General features: G+C 35.6%; 1 protein-coding gene and 1 long non-coding RNA gene across 4 annotated transcripts; both read left to right on the plus strand.

The window, feature by feature from the left end:
- The first annotated feature begins 2497 nt into the window (after window positions 1-2497).
- On the plus strand, window positions 2498-10674 carry LOC148696920 (uncharacterized). Of its 2 annotated transcripts, XR_015962888.1 has the most exons (8): window positions 2498-2709; window positions 3375-3561; window positions 3675-3861; window positions 5087-5161; window positions 6434-6517; window positions 7217-7301; window positions 8146-9445; window positions 10402-10674. It is a non-coding gene; the product is annotated as an uncharacterized LOC148696920 (long non-coding RNA). The 2 variants fall into 2 exon arrangements; XR_015962887.1 differs by lacking the exon at window positions 7217-7301 and having other exon boundaries at window positions 2499-2709.
- A 1760-nt stretch (window positions 10675-12434) lies between these two features.
- On the plus strand, window positions 12435-18516 carry LOC137725995 (uncharacterized). Of its 2 annotated transcripts, none has more exons than XM_068464843.2 (18): window positions 12435-12634; window positions 12906-12981; window positions 13264-13357; window positions 13504-13612; window positions 13687-13725; window positions 13825-13908; window positions 14031-14092; window positions 14374-14476; window positions 14898-15038; window positions 15402-15470; window positions 15559-15615; window positions 15749-15958; window positions 16201-16284; window positions 16366-16476; window positions 16999-17069; window positions 17210-17431; window positions 17581-17674; window positions 17849-18516. In XM_068464843.2, exons 2-18 carry the CDS (start codon window positions 12921-12923, stop codon window positions 18164-18166), a joined length of 1929 nt encoding a protein of 642 aa, XP_068320944.2. In that variant the 5' UTR covers window positions 12435-12634; window positions 12906-12920; the 3' UTR covers window positions 18167-18516. The 2 variants fall into 2 exon arrangements, with proteins under 2 accessions (XP_068320944.2, XP_068320945.2); XM_068464844.2 differs by having other exon boundaries at window positions 12437-12634; window positions 13509-13612.
- Window positions 18517-18743: the final 227 nt, after the last annotated feature.

Consider the following 18743-nt stretch of genomic DNA (forward strand, 5'->3'; position numbering starts at 1 on the left):
CAAAACCGTGAGGGAATGGTAAGCCCAAAGCGGACAATATCGTGCTACGGTGGTGGAGCAGGCCCGGGAAGTCGTCCCGCCCGGGCCGGGATGTGACAATCCTTGTAAGAATTCACTCAAATTGAAAATGGTTTGTTACTTGATTTTTATTGTGAAAATTTCTTTTTTATTAACAACGATGTTCTTCTATTTATCACGTCACAATTAGATAACTAAATGATTTTCAGGTGCAATGAGTTTTTGCAAAAGCGCACTAGATCCATTGTGGATGTTATTGCGACAAAGGCTATGCTAGGCGTGTGGTGGACGGGTTGGGAGTTCCTATTGATGGAAGAGGAACTCTAAGTGATCACGAGCAATTGTTAAATAAGTCACAAGTTCGAATCGCCCTTCTATCCTCAATGGAAAAAGAAAATAAAATATTGAAAGTTTAGGATGCCCTAGTTTTTGTCCTATCAATTTATTTCAGTTGAATGTCATTCAAATTAACCGAGTTAAATGACTTGACACAAACCTAAGATTTGAGTTTATTCCTGTATCTTATAATTGAAATTTTATGATTAAGATTATATATTTACATTTCTTATTAATTCTATTTAGCTGAATGTCATTCAAATTAATCGTGTCAAATGACTTGACACTAACCTAAAATGTTTGAGTTTATCCTTATATCTTATAGTTGGAAATTTATGATTAAGATTCAATATTTGTGCATTCCTTATCAATTTGATTCAGTTGAATGTCATTCAAATTAATCTTATCAAATGACATGGTACTAATCCAAGATGTTTGAGTTTATCTTTATATCTTATATTTGGGAATCTATGATTAAGATTCAATATTTGTACATTCCTTATCAATTCGATTAAGTTGAATGTCATTCAAATTAATCGTGTGAAATGGATTGACACTAACCTAAGATGTATGAGTTTATCCTTATATCTTATAATTGGAAATTTATGATTAAGATTTCAAATTTGTACATTCCTTACAAAATACATTTGAGTGTTAGCAAAAACAAAAAAGAAAAAAAAAGGAAAAAAAAAATCTATAGTTTCTCAAAGTACTTTTCATACCTTGTGAAGAAATGCAAGTGACCCTCTACCATACTAGTGAAAATGAGTGTTGACTTTGCACCACGGCATAAGTTCAAACCCCGTTAACTTCCTAATCTAAAATCTAATCTAACAAATCTATTATTTGACGAAAAAAAAAAACATTGTGAAGAAATGAAAGATAATGATAATAAAAATAATAATTATATATCGTAACGCATGTAGAATCGCATATAGTTTGTTCACTATAATGCCCAACTACATCTAGGTAACAATTTTTGTATCTGGAAGTCGAACATAAGAATCTTAATGTTATATCACGTACTTTAAACACGCATAATGGACAATAATATAAATATCAAAACCGGAGCGTATCTCTAACTAGTTCCGATTTTAATATTTCAACATGTTTAAATCATCTATTCTAAAGTTGGAGGGGAATTGGCACTGTTCATGGCTATAGTCAATTGTTTGCCCCTCGATTTCACGCTATTTACAGCAAAACCATCAGATCTGGGCTGGGTTGGGAAGGTAATTCTCAAAAGTTAGGGGGTAATTGTGTCCGAATTTCACTTTATTTACAAAATTGCCACCACCTTTTCTTTCCCTCTTTCTCTCTCCCGACTCTCTCGATAACCATCCGTCAAAATCCCCCATCCTTCCTTTTCTCACTCTATGAGCTCATTTCCTACAACCCTAGCACCGTTTCTCTCTCATTTCTCTCAAATTTGAGAGACTTCTCTCTCTATTTCTCTCAACCTAGCCCCAGCGCTGCTCACCCCATTCCTCTTCATCATCTCAGTTAAATCCGTTCAACAATCACTGATGCACCTCCACACGAACCCATATCGAATTTTCCTCCTGCCCACGGACCAACCTCCATTTCGTGGATCCACCGTCCTTGCAAGTCGCCGACACCCACAAATGAACTCAGATACGACCATCAAAAGTAGGGCGGAGCTCTCGAAGATGTTAGATTTGAGAAGGGAAAAGGTAAAGTTTCGTACTTTAGTGTTTGATCCTGAAGTAGATTGAATTTTCACTCTCTCCGATCAAATTCTTCTCCTTCCCAAATTTTCTGCTCAAATCTAAAAAATTCCAGGAGCGCGAGCTCTGCTTCCAGGCCTCCCCGAAACGCTTGCAGGTCAGTCGTCCGAACCGATTTCTGAATTTTGGATGTATTGCGTATGAAAATGCCGAAAATTAATTGTTTTGTTGGAGTCCGATTGATTTTGGAGGATCGGCGGTGGTTTTTAAATTTGTATTTGTATTTGGTGCTTAATTTAAAAAATTGGAGTGAGTTTGGTGTGGATCCGAGCTCTAAATTCGAAACACTCTCATCCGTTGAAAAACAAAATAAACTTGGAACCTATGGATGCCCTAATTTTGTCGCAACAGATAAATAGCTTCGGACCCGCATGCGTGGCCTTTGTGTACATGTCACTACTATACCAAAGTAGAACGGAACTTCCATGTCACTCTTGGCCAGCAAGGCCTGAAACTGATTTTTTCGTGTCGATTCGCAAAAATCCCAGGTGGACGCGAGAGAGCAGCAACCAACGCCGTCACCCCCCACCCCACCGGGGACCTCTTGACTGAATTCAAATCAAATCTTAGAGCCCTGAATACGAAATCGAATTCAAACCAAAATTTGGTGAATTTTCTGTGCCTTAATCCCCTTTCCCTTCGTGTAATTCCGAGTCTTATTGTCTGGATTCGTAAAGTTTCATGGTGATATGAACAAACTTGTGATATTTGATTGGGAAATTGAATTGTATGGGGTTTCCCTTTTGAATAAATATTGGGAATTTAGGGTTTGTTTTGTTTGTGGGATATGAAATTTCACGTTCTTCTGTTGAATTTTGTTGTGGATGCTTTTAGGTTTGAATAAGAATCTTATTATTTTAAAATGGAGTATTAAGTTACGAAATTATTGTTTTTATTATGTAAAATTTGGTAATTCTGGTGTCCACATTTGAGTATTGAGGAGTAGTGGGGAAACTTTACTGAATTGTGATACAGCTTCAATGTGTCAATTTTTATAAATGTTGAATGAAACTGTTGATTTGTTTGTTTTGGCCTTCAAACAAGAGACTTTAAAATCATTGCATTTCGAATCCATCAAAACAAATTTGGATCTGAAATTCAAATACTAGATCCAAACTATGTTTGAAGGCTTTTATTGTAATACAATTTTACAGTTGCTTCTGTTTTATTATAACGTTTACTGGTGTTTGTTTTTTGATTTTTGATGTGTTCACTTATGTCAAGTTTTGTCCTCGGGTGTAGGCTCTAATATAGACAACGAAGGTTTTGCAGGTTGATTCTCTGGAAGAGTTCCTCTGTGTTACCCCCTACGGGTGCTCCTAAGCAGAAATGGACAGCAGAAGAAGAATCAGCCCTTAAAGCTGGAGTTATTAAACATGGTGCAGGAAAATGGCGGACCATACTTAAAGATCCAGAATTTAGTGGCGTTCTGTATACTCGTTCAAATGTAGATCTTAAGGTTAGGTTTCTTTTAACACTATTTACTTGTTGTCATAATACTCACAATGTTAGATATGAAGTTCACTGGTGCTTTTATTAATTCTTACATTGTTTTGTATCTATCATGGGTAGGATAAGTGGAGAAATATGAGTGTCATGGCAAATGGATGGGGCTCTCGAGAGAAGGCTAGGACAGCACTTAGAACTCTATGGCTCTCAGTAATGTTGCTCAAAGCGATGATGAAAACATGGAAACTAAGCCTATTTCAGTTTCCAGTGAGACCCGGTAGATTTCTGGTCCCAGAAAATCTATTGTGAGGTTAGACAGTTTTCTTGACTTTCGAATTCTAGGTTTTTTAAAAATCATTGCCATTCTCATATTTAAATATTGCCCATCTGAAATATTCTGTTCAGTTTTGAGACAAATAAGTCTTGTGCAATTCGGCAGGTTGATTTGTTTGTTAATGTTATTCATGACATTTTGAAGGGTTTAGATTGGTTAGCTGTGCGAGATTAGTGACTTCATTTTAATATTGGAGGACTGATTGAACTATGAAGATATAAAAAATGGAATGGACCCAGCATTGCATCTCTCTTGTTAACATGTAGGAGATTTTGTTTGTTATACTCATTAAGATTAAGAAGTTCACTAGTTGAGTTCTCTGTTAAAATTTTTCATAATTTGAGATGCTAAATAATGGGGACAAGTAATCTTATATGTTAATTTGTAGCTTACTGTGGACCGTGATAGGTTGAAGGCAGGTTGGATCAATCAATTGTCCAACTGGTTACTTCATTATTAAAGGTGTTACGGTTCTGATTCGATTAATAATATATACAAAACCAAATGGGGTGTCTAAAATCTTCCATAGGGTTAAATCACTGTCATTTACATACACGAGCATTTTGTGTGTTGAATTTAATGAATCTATACATGAACTCCTTCCGTATGTATGTTATAGCCTCCTGTTTAGAAGTCTGATTTCACTTGACGATGTGTACTCTTATTCCATGATTTGCAGACACAGACCTCGTTTTTCTATTTCCTTGTGAACTAAACTGACCTTTATTGTTGAAAGTACATGGTGACCCCTCAACTTGAACAAGCAATCATATATTATAAAACAAAAACGAACTGGTTGTTTGAACAATAGTAATGGATTCATTACAATTTCATATTTATTTTGTTAGGGGCACAAAAACAAAAAGACACCGGTCATCCTTTTGAATTCATATCTTCTTTTCCCAAGTTGATTAGATAATTTCTATAGTTAAGCAATAACATTACAGGGCTTACTGACAAATGTTTCAATCCTTTTGTTTAGCACTGAAATAACCAAGACATTATAGAAAAATTTTTAGTGTCTTTTTTATTTGCAATTATCGTAGGTGTAGTTTATCATTTACGGCTATTGACTATAAGTTAGTTATGATTCAATTTAAATTAGGCTATTAGCAATTATTCAAAAAAATTTCTTGTTATACTTCAAAATTCTGAACTCTACTGTAATTTTGATGCTTATTGTTGATGTTAATGGTTGTAGGCTGGACATGGAAGCTATAACTAGGTTGAGGAGCCTGGTGGATCAAATAAAACGACTATTGCTGCATATATAGAGGTAGCCTCTATGTCTGACAAAAATTATTTGTGGTATTTTACAATTTTGTATGACACATCCTGCTTCCATTAGTATACGGTCATACATTGGTTGATTGTATCAAACAGTTAGCTAAATATTTCATGAAGTTGAAAAACTTCACGAACTAGTGACTATTTTAAAGGTTTAATTACACTTCAGTTATAGGAGGCTTCTCACTGCTTTTCTAGATGGTATCCGGGTTGGGAATAAAGAACAATTGCTAGCCACAATAGTTAAAAAAAATAAAAAAAGAAGGAATATATTAACTATTAAGAGGATGGCGCATGTAGTACCATCCATTCGTTGTCCCTTGCAGGGAGCCTCTGTCTAAATACAGAGATCTTTGATGACACACATCAGTCTTTTGGTTGCGGATATTTAGCTTTAAGTTTTATAATACACTTTGCTTTCTCTATCACTCTTTCCTTGAGGATCTTTTGTCTCCTTTTTTAATTCAAGAATTCATGCCAAAGGCAGTGAAGTGTGAATGTAATTTGATCCAAAGATTCACCGATTAATAGGCTCGGAGATTGACAATATTCGGTAATAAAATAGCCTTCAGTCACATCATGGTTCAAGACAAGTGAACATTGATATTCATTGGCAAGCCTCTGCAACATTGTGAAAGTGACATTGTCATGAATTGCTCTCTTGGGTTTCAAATTCATTAAAGTTTAAGAATTAAAAAGAACAAAAAGTTTACAGTGGTTGGAACAGTGTTTAGTCACACAACAACACACCGTTTTTGAGAGAAATGAGTTCTTGTGCAAGTCTCCTTGACTTTGAATGTCCAGTTTCATCTCCTAATCTAGCATAATTTGTAAAGTAATCCCCGCAGTATGATAGCCTAGCCTTGTCAAGAAGAGTGATTATGAAACAATGCCTCTACTACATTGCAAACCCCTCCCCCTCGTAAACTTAAAAAAGAAATTGACATTTTGCAACACTGAATAAATGACATCTACTCTGGGTTCACGATACGCACTTGCATATCCTCCCAAGGTTATCACTTTGATTATCTGGTACATGAAATCAAATAATTTAGATAGGTTATAGTTCAATTTGATCATACTGCTGAATAAGCTGAATAAGATCTCAAATAATTTTAACAATAATTATGCTATGTAATTACTCAGTACATAGGCTACATCTATTTGTCATTTTATGCTTTCGAGTTATATAATATGCTAGCATTATTTTCTTGCTATTATTTTGTGTAATCAGCTCACCTTAAGAGATTTTATTTTGTAGCACGAATATTGGGCTCCTCAAGATTTCAAGAGGCTATTGTCTGCAAAATTAAAATTATTGACAACAAGTCGTAAACTGATTAAGGTAAATATATTTTGTGGTCTAATAAACGTTGTGTCCTATATATTTAGCTTTTATGGTCTTTTGGTGTTAGATTATGTGCATTTTGTGGAACAAACAATTAAAGACTTCTTACTGTGCATGTAGTTGTTATTTTCATGCACTTACAAACAAGTTGGATTTAAAAGGTTAGAATTTTTGTATGCAATGTGGTTTTTGATTGTTGTGCGGTAATTAATCAAATGATGTGCACATACATAAAAAGGTTAGGTTTTCCGAGGTTTGTCATCATATTGGAATGGGTACTCCAAAACAAGGATCATATGGGAATATGCTGCATGCCTAGCAGTATATAACACTTCCAAAAAAGTTGTGGATTTGTTCAAACTAAAGTATTCTTAGATGAGGGTGGTTGGGCTTGGTTGTGGTTTTTGGAGTACTAGAAAGTTCCATAACAGAGCCAAAGGGGTATGGGAGATCAAACTGCCACTTTGGATGTGGGAGCATATGTTCACTTCAACTGGAGCTACACGTGCCACATGATAATAATAATTTTGAATAACTGTCAACTTACGCTTTACATGCAAGGAACACATTTTCATAGGTGATTGGCAACTTCATACTTGTTCTGACTGAAATTCCCTTACATGGTAATTTCCGGATTTAATTAATGAGGTTTAGAAGATCAACTAATTAAACAGTCTTACTGGTTTTTTATCCTAGATTTTGGGGAGAAGGCCAAAAAACAAAGGCCGGGAGAGAACACAGTGCTCTTGCTTTGGTTTGAAGGATGCAGAGATCCAAATCGGTATTTTTCTTTTCCATGCATTCGATTCTCTCTTTCCTCATATTGCCTACTCCGATTTTTCCCCCTTTATTGGATTTTTTATTAGGGTTGGGCTTTAAGATAAAAATTTCAGTCCGATCTCAGCTTCTGTAGCAGTTCCATGATATAGGTTTAGCGGGGGCTTAACATGCCGGGTTCTGATACAATCGGTTCATTCTTATGTTTTTAACTTGTTTCTTTCGTGGAGTTCATTCTTATGTTTTTAACTTGTTTCTTTCGTGGTCCATTTTTTCATGTTGACAACTAAGAATTGGGTTTAATTTTTACATGGTAGTGCAATGATTGGCTGAGTTTTTCACCCTGTTTTTCTTAGATTTGGTAGATAAACTAAAAAAAGGGCTTTATTTTGACGGCTTATTGTTCCCCAAACTTTGAATGCAGTGAAGATATTGGTGATTGAATTGTGTAAAATTCTAATTTATTCCACATATTAAAGTTTTATCGAAATCATCATATTTGAGCCACCCATATCTTCTTATTTGATACCATACTCTACCAAACCAACGTTTACATAAGTAAATGAAGTGTTAAGAAATGATTTATGATTCACAGCTTCAAGAGAGTTTTGCTATGGCTTGAGAATCTTTGATCACATTGGACAAAAAATGGAAAAGTAATGTCATATTCTGCTTATAAATATGATTTATATTTGGTTATCTCTGATATTAAATATGGATATTGATGAAAATATTTACAATGTAAAAGTGGTGTTGATGGAAATCAAGAAAATATTGATATCGGCGGAAGTTGGATGGAAATTTTGAATGAAGTGTAATAAAAAAAACTGCCTTTGTATCTAATGCAGATTCTTGCTAGAAGGAGAAATATCGAGGATATTATGATACTTAATGCTTGCTGGTACTTGGATATATAATTTACTTAGTCTACAATACCGTTTTGTTCATGTGCTTCAATTGGGATTTTCATTTTTAAAAAGGTTGAATAGCCAAAATGGCCCATAAGATTTGCATAACCAATAGAAATGGTCTCTGAGATTGAAAATCAATAGAAAATGGTCCCTGAGATTGTCAACCATCCCTGATTTTGGTCCTTTTGTTAAAAACTCTTTAGGCAATTTTCAAAGCTTGTAACTCAATTGATTATTAACCATATTCGACCCATAATATATCAAAATGAAGATAGGAAAGTGTAGAATAAGATTATACCTATTTGGAAGCCCAATGGTTGCTGGCGATGGCCGGAAAATAGCCTGAGAGGTGACTGATCCGCTGGAAAATTGGAAAACTCGCCGGAAACTGGGTAAACTTTAAACGTTCATAACTTCTTCAATACTAAATGCAATCAAGTGATTCAAAAATAAAAATCATATTTCTTGACGAGACGAAGAGAATGGTACCTTTCTCGACAGCTAACTCGCCGTGGTTTGGCCGGAGAACGGCTTGAAAGTGGTTAACTCGAAATGGTTAGCCACTTTCGATTTTGTTGAGTATTGAAGAAGTTATGAACGTTTAAAGTTTACCCAGTTTTCGGCGAGTTTTCCAGTTTTCTCGCGGACCAGTCACCGTTCAGGCTATTTTCTGGCCATCTCCGGCAACCATTGTGCTTCCAAATAGGTATAATCTTGTTCTACACTTTACTATCTTCATTTTGATATATTATGGGTCAAATTTGGTTAAGAAATGATTGAGTTACGAAGCTTTGAAAATTGACCAAAGAGTTTTTAACGGAAGGACCAAAATCATGGATGGTGGACAATCTCAGAAACCATTTCTATTGATTTTCAATCTCAGAGACCATTTCTATTGATTATGTAAATCTCAGGGTTGCACCTACTCCAGCGTTTTCCCAAAAAGAAATTCCTCGACGTATCCTTTTGAGGCGAGACAAATGGAGTCTCCTTTTGAGGGAAGACTCATGGCATCCCCTTTTGAGGGAAGACATGGCGTCCCTAAAATTTGACAATGATGAGGCTATCCTGAAGAAAGCCAAAAATTGATTTGGAGCTTGTGAAGATGAGGACTATGACCCCCAAAGAAGCTGCTTTAGCTGCTGCTCAAGCAGTGAAAGATGCAGAAGCGAAAGAGGCAGACAGGGAGGCTGATGCAGCTATGAAGACGCTAAAAGGAAGAAATGCTGCAAAGATGGTAAAGTTCACATAGCATATTATCTTTTTTACAATGAATTTATTGTCTCGTCTTGAGTTGAAATGCTTAAGTTGTGAGTTTATAATCTTGGCTTGAGTTTATGCTTGCTTTTGTCAAAAAGACAAGGCTTGTTAGCCAAAATGGTCCTTGAGATTTGCATAACTCATCACTTTGGTCCTTAAGATTTGAAATCAATAGAAGTGATTCTTCAGTTTGTCCACTATCAATCATTTTGGTCATTCCTTGAAAAATTATGTTAAATAAGGACCAAATGCCAAAATACCCTCAATTTAATAAACAATGGGTTAAAATGATTTGACAAAATTTGAGGGTATTTTTGTCATTTTATCTTTATTTAATGGAGATTTTTCAAGGAATGATCAAAATGATTGATAATGGACAAACTCATGACCACTTTTATTGATTTCAAATCTCAGACCAAAGTAAGGAGTTATGCAAATCTCATGGACAATTTTGGATATAAAGCCAAAAGACAATAATTATTCTCCACAATTGAAAATTGCGTGTGCAACCTGGGCCGAATGCTTGCATAGTGAGTTTTTTTTATTTCCTCACATAGCTTCATCAAGATGACATGATGACTACACATTACTTGGTTTTTCTTTTCCCCCTGAATTCAACATCTGCTTGGTTCTCTCTCTTCGTAACTGCACTCCAACCAACAAAGATATTGTGTATTTGTAGATCCTTGTAATATATGTGTGTTTGAAGCGCGTAATGTAACTTTGTTGTTGGACTCGAGTATGTATCTGGCTGTCATTCTAGTTCAGCATTTATTTTTTAGTTTAATGATTATAATGAAGCCATGGATGCCCACAACATTTCCGCTCCTTCGTTATTAGTCTAAACAGGGTTTACGGTAATTGGATTGTAACTTTGTCTCATTATCTCTACCAAGCTTTCGAAAATTTTACTTTCCTGTGAATATATGCCAGATGAAACGTCCCTGATTGAAGTTCGAAAGATGAAAGAGCAATGAACCAGAAGTTTCTTGGGACCGGCGCATGTTTTATTGTATTTGTAAATTATGTTATCAAATTCATCAACACAGAGATTGATGATTTGTATTTTGATTAGTTTCATTGTTGGAAAGTAGGTATTGAGACCCGTCTTGTTCATGGCAGCAGTTCATTTCCTTATGCAAACTATAAATCTGCATTGTAATGCAGAAAATTAGGACTCACAGTGGGATAGAAAAGTTTTTTGTAGCTGTCTTGTTATTTTTTCTTTACCTTGTTTTTCTTGGCCTTAAAGATAGAAGGAGGCGGCTATCACTTTTGTCTTTGAAGGTGAATTTTGCGCTGCCCCGCCCGTTTAGAGCGGGGTCTTCCCTACTAACTTGAGGGCTTAGGGCATGCTGTCTTCCCTACCAACATGTGTTCAAAGGGATTTTACGAAAGGAATCATATTCGTCCGAAGCCAATCTTTCAAGTAGGTAATGATCACAGATTTGGGATCATTAGGGGGAGAAAAATCATGTTCAAAAATATTTTTGTTTCGCCAGTGCTATAGAGCCAACAGGTAATGCAAAAAATCAGTCTTCGTTCCAAATTATCCAAGACAAGTATTTTGAAAGAGAGATTATTTTGGAACCAATTAGTAGTACATGCATTCGTAAAAAATTGATCAGGAACAGGGAAACTTCTCCAAACTTTAGCAATAAGGGAGCAGTCTCTAAAGACGTGAATAATTGATTCAAAATCACCTTCACACATGCCACATGAAGGATTGTCTAACTCGTTGAGCATTTGTCAATAATTTGTCTAGCAACACAAGCCAAAGAAAAGAGAGCACTTTAGGGGGGAACATGCAACTTCCAGATAAAGCTCCATCGTCATTTGATGTTCATAGTAGCACTTAGGTCCAGAGTAAAGTTACCATCACTAGTTAGTCTTCATATACACTTGTTTGTCGAGCCACCAATAGACCTGGCATTCGTGTTGTGTTTTCTGTGTTCGTGTCGTTTTCGTGTCATACTTGATATCTTAACGGATCGTGTCTTGTAACACCTGTTAAAATAAACGGGTAAAATGACCCGACCCATTACCCGTTAAGGAAAATATATTTTAAACCAATAAATAATCAAATGAAAAATATAATACTAAATAAGTATATACATACCATATTGTTACATCCAAAACATAAAAACGTAATTTTCTTTTAAGTATATATTTATATATTTTTCTATGTAGAAGTGTAAAAATTATAGAAAAAATATATATATAAATGCTCGTAATGACAAGCTTTACCACTTTCGTGAATAGGTTAACTTCGAAATTCACCACTATAATCATATAAATCATAGATCAAAATTTAACAATTGATTGTTGTTTACATTTATGCTTCATTTTTCTCATCAAATTTTGTATTTTCGGATTTTCTTTTTTGAAAACATGATCTATTAGAGAATGCAGGAAGATGAACGGTTTGGATCATTGATATTATGTTCAAAGTTTTACGGTTAGTGAAAATATTGCTTGATGTTTATAAAGTTTCTACAAATTATATGACATTGACTTATATTTCAGTTAACCGTATTGAAACGTGATAACAAATATCTAAGTCGTTCATCTTCTTACATCCACCAGATGATCATGTTTTCAAAAAAGAAAATTTAAAAAATGAAATTTAGTAAGAATAATAAAGCGTAAATGACAATAGACAGTTAAATATAAATTTAAGGTTTATGGATTATAGTGTTGGATTTCGAAACTAATCCCTTCATGAAAGTTGTAAAGTTTGTGTGATTGTATATTCTTTTTACATTTTGTACACTTCTGCAATAATTATTATTAATTTTCCCTCAAATAAATAACATTATTCATTAGGGTTTGAAGGATTTTAAAAATCTAAACGATAATGTAAATGTAATCATTATCTACTCATGAAGGAATAATGATGAATCACTACGAGTGTTTGTATATTCTTTCTACACTAATATATTATTTTCAATAAACAAAATTTTATGTTAGACCCGGTAATTATGTCTCAAATAAAAAATTAAAAGACAGACGAAACACCCACCACCCCACCCCAGCCTTCTTTCAGATTGAGTTCTTGCAGCAAGCTTACGAAAGCAAACTCCTCCTCCTCTCCTCTCCTCTGCTCTCCGACCTTGAATCTGAATTCCTCCCGTTGCTGCTGTCGTTGTTCCTATAACTTATTGAGGTAACACCAAAAAGATGAAGTCTTTCCCTTTCTTTCCAACCCTTAAACCTAAAATTATTAAATTCCAATTATTCTCTTACGTTCGAGTATTCTTTTGAATTAAATTATTGATCTTGGTGATTTTATTCTGTTGAATTTTGGTTCTTGGGCTTCTTGCAATATCCAAATTGTGAAACGGGGTCCTTTTTTACTTGGGAATCATGTTCTGTGAATGGGTTGGTTATGGTTATTGGTAAGTTTATTGCCTGATGCTTTTAAGGTTTGACCTCAGCTTCTGTTTCTGACAATGGATGAAGATTTGAGCGATAAGGAATCGTTGTTGGCTCGAATTCATCAGCTCGAAAATGGTATGTGCTAATTTTATTGTGTCATCAATCTCCAATTAATGTTTTTTTTTTTTTTTTTTTTTTTTTTTTTTTTTTTTAATTGTGTGTGTGTGTAGAATTGGTTTGGTTATTCATTATGCTACGCTAAATCGGAAGTTGGTTTTGTGCGGTCCTGCATATTGCAAACACATAAGTTGTGCTTCTCTGTATGTACCGTGTTGTTCAGTTTGTGTCCCTGAGTTGGATTTGAGTGTCTAATCTATAGCATGAAAAATAATATATGTGGATTATGATGATGTGCAGAACGTGATGAATTGCGCAAAGACATTGAACAACTGTGTATACAACAAGCTGGTCCAAGCTACCTTGTTGTGGCCACTAAGATGCATTTTCAAAGGTATAATTTCCTTCCCCAGTCAATACGATCAAGTTGTTTTTCCTTCTTTATAGTGGAGGGCGGGGAAGGGAAAATTTGTCCCCCTGGGGTGCTACTATGAAGAAAACTATAAATGTGTTTTGCATTAAAATTTCATGTCATATTAGGACAGCTGGCTTGGAGCAGGAAATTGAAAACTTGAAAAAGAAGCTAGCTGCTTGCACCAGAGATAATGTGAATCTTCAAGAAGAGCTTTCGGAGGCTTACAGAATCAAAGTGAGATCTTTAACTTTCTTCCCTTGATAGTGTAACTGCTTATTAAAGCTAACATGTGTGCTCTGTACCTTCAGGGCCAGTTGGCTGATCTGCATGGTGCAGAGGTTGCAAAGGTCTCTCTTACACGAAAGCTCTTTTGCATCTCAATAATGAATGCAAATTAATTTCATGGTGGCGTTCTTGGGTCTTATATATTGAATTTGTTTGCCTAGAATGTGGAAGCAGAAAAGCAGCTTAAATTTTTCCAGGGCTGTGTGGCTGCAGCTTTTGCTGAACGAGATCATTCAATAATGGAGGTTAGGGCAGCTGTCCTTTATTTTAAGCTTATTTTCTGCATGTATGGCACTTATTAAGTACTTTTCTGCATGAGTTATTTATGAAAATCAAAATTTTAAATATGTTATGTTGCTTATCGCAGGCTGAGAAGGCTAAGGAAAAAGAGGAGCTCATGTCAAACAAATTTTGTGATATAGAGAAGAGGTATCTATTAGCTTTTGACGAATAGAGAATTGATTATAAGTAGCAAATGTTAGAAAAGAAAACGTGAAAAATATCTCTCACAGAAATGTTGTACTTTTACTTTCTTTTATCTTGGCTTTCTGTACCCTATATGTTGGGCATCTACTTGTCATTGCGGGAACTTGTGGTTAGGCATTTTCGTTATTTCCACAATTGTTTTGAGCTATAAAGCCAAGATGAAATTCTGATGCAAGTGAACACATGCTTCTTTCATGATGATGTGCATCTTATTTGTGATACAGGTTAGAAGAACAAACTGCAGATTGTTCTGAACAGAAGAAACTTAATGATAAACTGAAAGGTGATTTAGCAATGCAAGAAGAGAAGATTGAAGCTTTCAAGAAGGTGATCCTGGGTTCCCTTTCTCTTTCTTCTTCCTCCCTCCCTTATGTTATCCATGGTACATCCATAATGTTCAAATCATCAAGCATGGTGACTTTCTGAATGCGCGCTTCTGAATCATGAAGAAACATCTGATGTATGTTTGTAAGGATGTAAAGATGTTACATGGCGAATCAGATACTAGCATTTAATTGCACTTTCAGTCCCAAACAATCAGCAAGTTATCTGTCCACTCATATTTAGCAAATAGAGAACATATTGCATGGTTTTTTTGGAGACGTGTGTGTGCTCAAGGTATAGCGAGAACTATGTTAACATTGACCATTGTTCTTCAGTTTTGTTGTTTTCCTTTTGTCCTATTTCACTTAGTTTGATTGGAGAAAGATTTCGCATAGTTCTTATGGAGATATTATGTCCATAACAGGTAATCGATAAATTTTATGAGATCAGGCAGCAAAGCCCTGAGGGATGTGAGAGTACAAGTTGGGACAGAAAATGTGCATGCCTTTTGCATGATCCTGCAGAATGGTGGAGTTTCAATGATGCTTCAACATCTAAATATATTGTAAGTTTGCATAACCCTCTACTTTTCATTCTTGTGAAGGGGTAAATGGGTAACGATATCAGACATTATAAATTCATGATAACCTAAGTTTGAGTTACTGGAGACAGTAGATCTAAAGGATTAATTTAAGAATTGAGGAAATAAAAACATTAGCAACCATATTCGACAAGTATAGATTGACCGTTGTTTCTGAGAACCTTGTGAATCAAATAGAATATTGTCGTCTTGTTTAGTTTTCTAGATTGAATTGACATCATGCTTGCATTTGAAAACTATGCCTAATTTATTAAAAAAAATTTGCGGTTGTCACTAGATTAAGATTTTATGTCCCGTATGCAACTTGAGTAACTTATCCTCAGACAGAGTGCATTAGAGGAAGAGCTCGAGAGGACAAGGAAATCTGTAGATAATCTTCAAAACAGGCTACGGATGGTAAGCAACTTGCTTCGTACTTGTCAGCTTTGCATTGCACACTAATTTATATGGTCTATTTTCCAAAAATTGTTCTTGTGGCATGTAGGGCTTGGAAATTGAAAATCATTTAAAGAGGAGAGTTGGTGAATTGGAAAAGAAAAAAGTAAGTTCTTGCTTGAAAAAATTTAATCGAAAATCATTTAGTTCAATCTCAATTTCTTTCTTTCTCTTAAAAGAAATTATAAAAAAAAATCTCAATGGCATTCTTACTGTAAATTTGGTGGGCTTACGTGCAGATCCTTACAAATAAAATGATAAAACATGAGATTGCAGAATTGCATCATTACCATTCTCAGCATAGAGTTCTCATCATGAATTTACTCAACGAGGGAAAGGCTAGTATCAAATCAGTAATTGATGCTATAGAGGAAAGTTGTAGGCAAATTGATGCAACCAGACTCCAAAGGCATAAATCTAGTAATGCTGACCCCCAATTGGTATCCAAGGTTTGTTCACTGCACCCTAATAGAGGAAACTGCTTACTATCTCAGTGATGTTTGACGATAGACATCTTTGTGGACTTTTAGTGCTTCCTTTTATCTGATTGACTCCAAGCCAAGCACTGCTTGAAAGAGCTTTTTTTTCTTTCTTTGTGGTTGGTGAACTCAAAAGAAGTTCGGAGGGTGTAATTAATCTAATTTTCCTCCTACATTTATATCACTCGTTATATCTTCCATACTGGTTGCAGAATAGTGGTCCTGACTCGTCAGAGTTTGTGGCAGTTAGAGGAAACGATTACTCTGAAGCCCTTGCACATGCATTGCAGGACAAGGTCTTTTGGTTTATCTTTTCCTTGAAATCTGATAGTTCCTAATTTGCAGTTGCTTTTTCTTTAACCAAGAATATTTTTCAGGTGTCAACATTATTGCTTCTTTCACAGCAGGAAGAAAGACATTTACTTGACAGAAATGTGAATGCAGCTCTTGAAAGAAAAATAGAAGAGCTTCACAGAAACTTACTGCAGGTAACTTCTTTGAAGCGCCCATCTGTCAGATTACTTGTTTCTCTCCAGTCATCTCAATGTAACTAAACCGATCTGCTCATTAGCTCAGTGATGTATGCAACTCCCTGGTAACTCATGAAATTTTTTGTGAAAGACTGCACTATAAGTACTGTGTAATCTGGAACTAACAAATTGTGAAATTTCATGTGGATGTTTGTAATATACACGTGTGTTAAACTGTAAACCTTGTTAATTTGACCACTCACTCTAATATGGGATCTTCATTTCATACTAGACAAACATTATCTATTGGTGTTATCACTGTGCCACATAATGTTCAAGCATTTCAATGGTGACCTTCATGTACCACTTGCAGTGTTGCTGACTCCAGATACTTCCATCTTATTGTGTAGTTTGATATTTCATTATTTGCATGAATATTTTTTGGTTCAAAGATGAATTTCCTTGTTCGTGCGACCTTAAAAGTTTCGTACAATTTTTGGGTTCATTGATGAACTGTCCAATTATTTCTTTTTGGTTCAGGTTACCAATGAAAAAGTAAAAGCTCTAATGGAGTTTGCACAATTGAAGCAGGATTATCATCAGCTTAAAGAGTCAGATTTCTGCTTTACTTTTAGAAATGTTGGCATTATAGATGTGTTAATTTTTCCTTTACTCGAGGGTAACTTTCTTCGTTGCCTTTTAGTGATTTTTTACTTAACTTGCTGAAAGTACTATTGATGATAATGTGCAGGAGAATTGGTCAAGGGAGAAATAGAGAAAATTTGCCTGCAGAAATTGGGGATAGGAAAGTAGTTACTCATGAAAGGGATGGAAGGCTAAAAAGTTTGTTGAAGAAAACATACTTGAGTCGTTGGGTTGCTAATGTAGACTTTAGGGGACGTGAAGCTGCAAGTGACCTAAATGTCGAGGGGAATCTATCTGGCAAGAGGTTCGATAGCATGGAGTTTGCCAGGTTTGTGAATACATTTTGGGTAAATTTGAGTTGAATGATACATACTGTAGATGTGTGTTCTTGACATGCATCACCGTTGATTTTGCCACTGACATGATATTAGATATGAGATCAAATTCCTTTTTCTTCCGCATTTTTTGTCTCCTCAGAATGAAAATTGAAATAGCAACACTTCAAGAAAGCATGGGAAGTATGGAGCATCTGACTACTACAGTTCACAGGCTTCGTCTATCCCTTTCAAAGGTCTGATGGAAGTTTAAGATGTTTTTGTTTTTTATATGGCGAACTTTCACTCTTAATTATTAGTCAATCACTAGCATTGAAACACTGTTTATCAAAAGCTAGTCTGTTAGCGGTTTTTCTTTGGTCTACTGTATGAAATTAATGTGTTCAGTGTGTGCGTAATCTACTTTATAGGTCAAAGAGTTGGTGACTTCTGGAAGTACCACATTTGCTAGCCTATCAGAAACTGTCAACGACATTATTAATGAGGCAAAACTAGTGAAGACTGCACTTAGCAGCTCCCTACCGATTAGTTGGTCAGCAGATGAAGACGTTGAATTCAATGGCCAGAGTGTCCGCAATGAGCCTGGTCATGCTTACGGGGAGCCCAGCCATGAGAAGATAGATTCTGTTTATGCTGCTGGACTTGAGATGGTGGAGCTCCTAATACTTGCAGCGCAAATATTGAAAGACAACTTGAACAAAAATGGCTCTCAACCGAAACAGCAGTGATCTACTTTAACTTTGGTTATGGTTCATCATGACTGGTTAGACGCCAAAGCATAACTGTTGCCTTTGAACAGATTGATGCTAACGAGAGAGTCGGATACACTGACGATTCGTCAAGAAGGAGAAAATTAAACTCAGTCGTTGAGGGCCAAATACAGGTTCATGCAGCATCTTGTCATTGTACATTTGTAACCGGTTTCATTGTAAATCTGATTTCCTTTTGAGTGATTAGGGATTTCAGTCCTCCTGTGAACACACATGGATGTGTTCATCTGTTGCTCCTGTACAGTTTGGGTGTAGCAATAGCTGAACCAAGATTTATGGCAGAATGGTATGATGCCTTTACATATTAACCAATATCTTCATCAATGTCCAACGACGGTAGCTGCCAGTTTCAATCTTTACCGGGAGTGAGTTAACCGGCCTGGGTGATTGACAGGAAAGTTGCGTCAGTGTCTTGTTACTTCTGGAGCTCTCAAATGATATGAACTCATGACTAGAGACGTAAAAGTTATGGAGTCACTCTGTTTTGCAGACGAATTATAATTGACCCGTGTTGAAAATTTTGTTTTTGGGATTT

This window comes from Pyrus communis, chromosome 5, assembly GCF_041283825.1.
Source record: "Pyrus communis isolate YQ-2024b chromosome 5, ASM4128382v1, whole genome shotgun sequence".
In the NCBI taxonomy this organism is placed as follows: domain Eukaryota; kingdom Viridiplantae; phylum Streptophyta; class Magnoliopsida; order Rosales; family Rosaceae; genus Pyrus; species Pyrus communis.

Excerpts from the sequence above, each read along its gene's own strand:
- LOC137725995 (XM_068464843.2), top strand. The coding sequence starts at position 12,921 with ATGGATGAAGATTTGAGCGATAAGGAATCGTTGTTGGCTCGAATTCAT. Across the intron at positions 12,982-13,263 it reads AATTCATCAGCTCGAAAATG|AACGTGATGAATTGCGCAAA; the intron begins GTATGTGCTAAT and ends GATGATGTGCAG. Across the intron at positions 15,039-15,401 it reads CTTCAACATCTAAATATATT|AGTGCATTAGAGGAAGAGCT; the intron begins GTAAGTTTGCAT and ends ATCCTCAGACAG.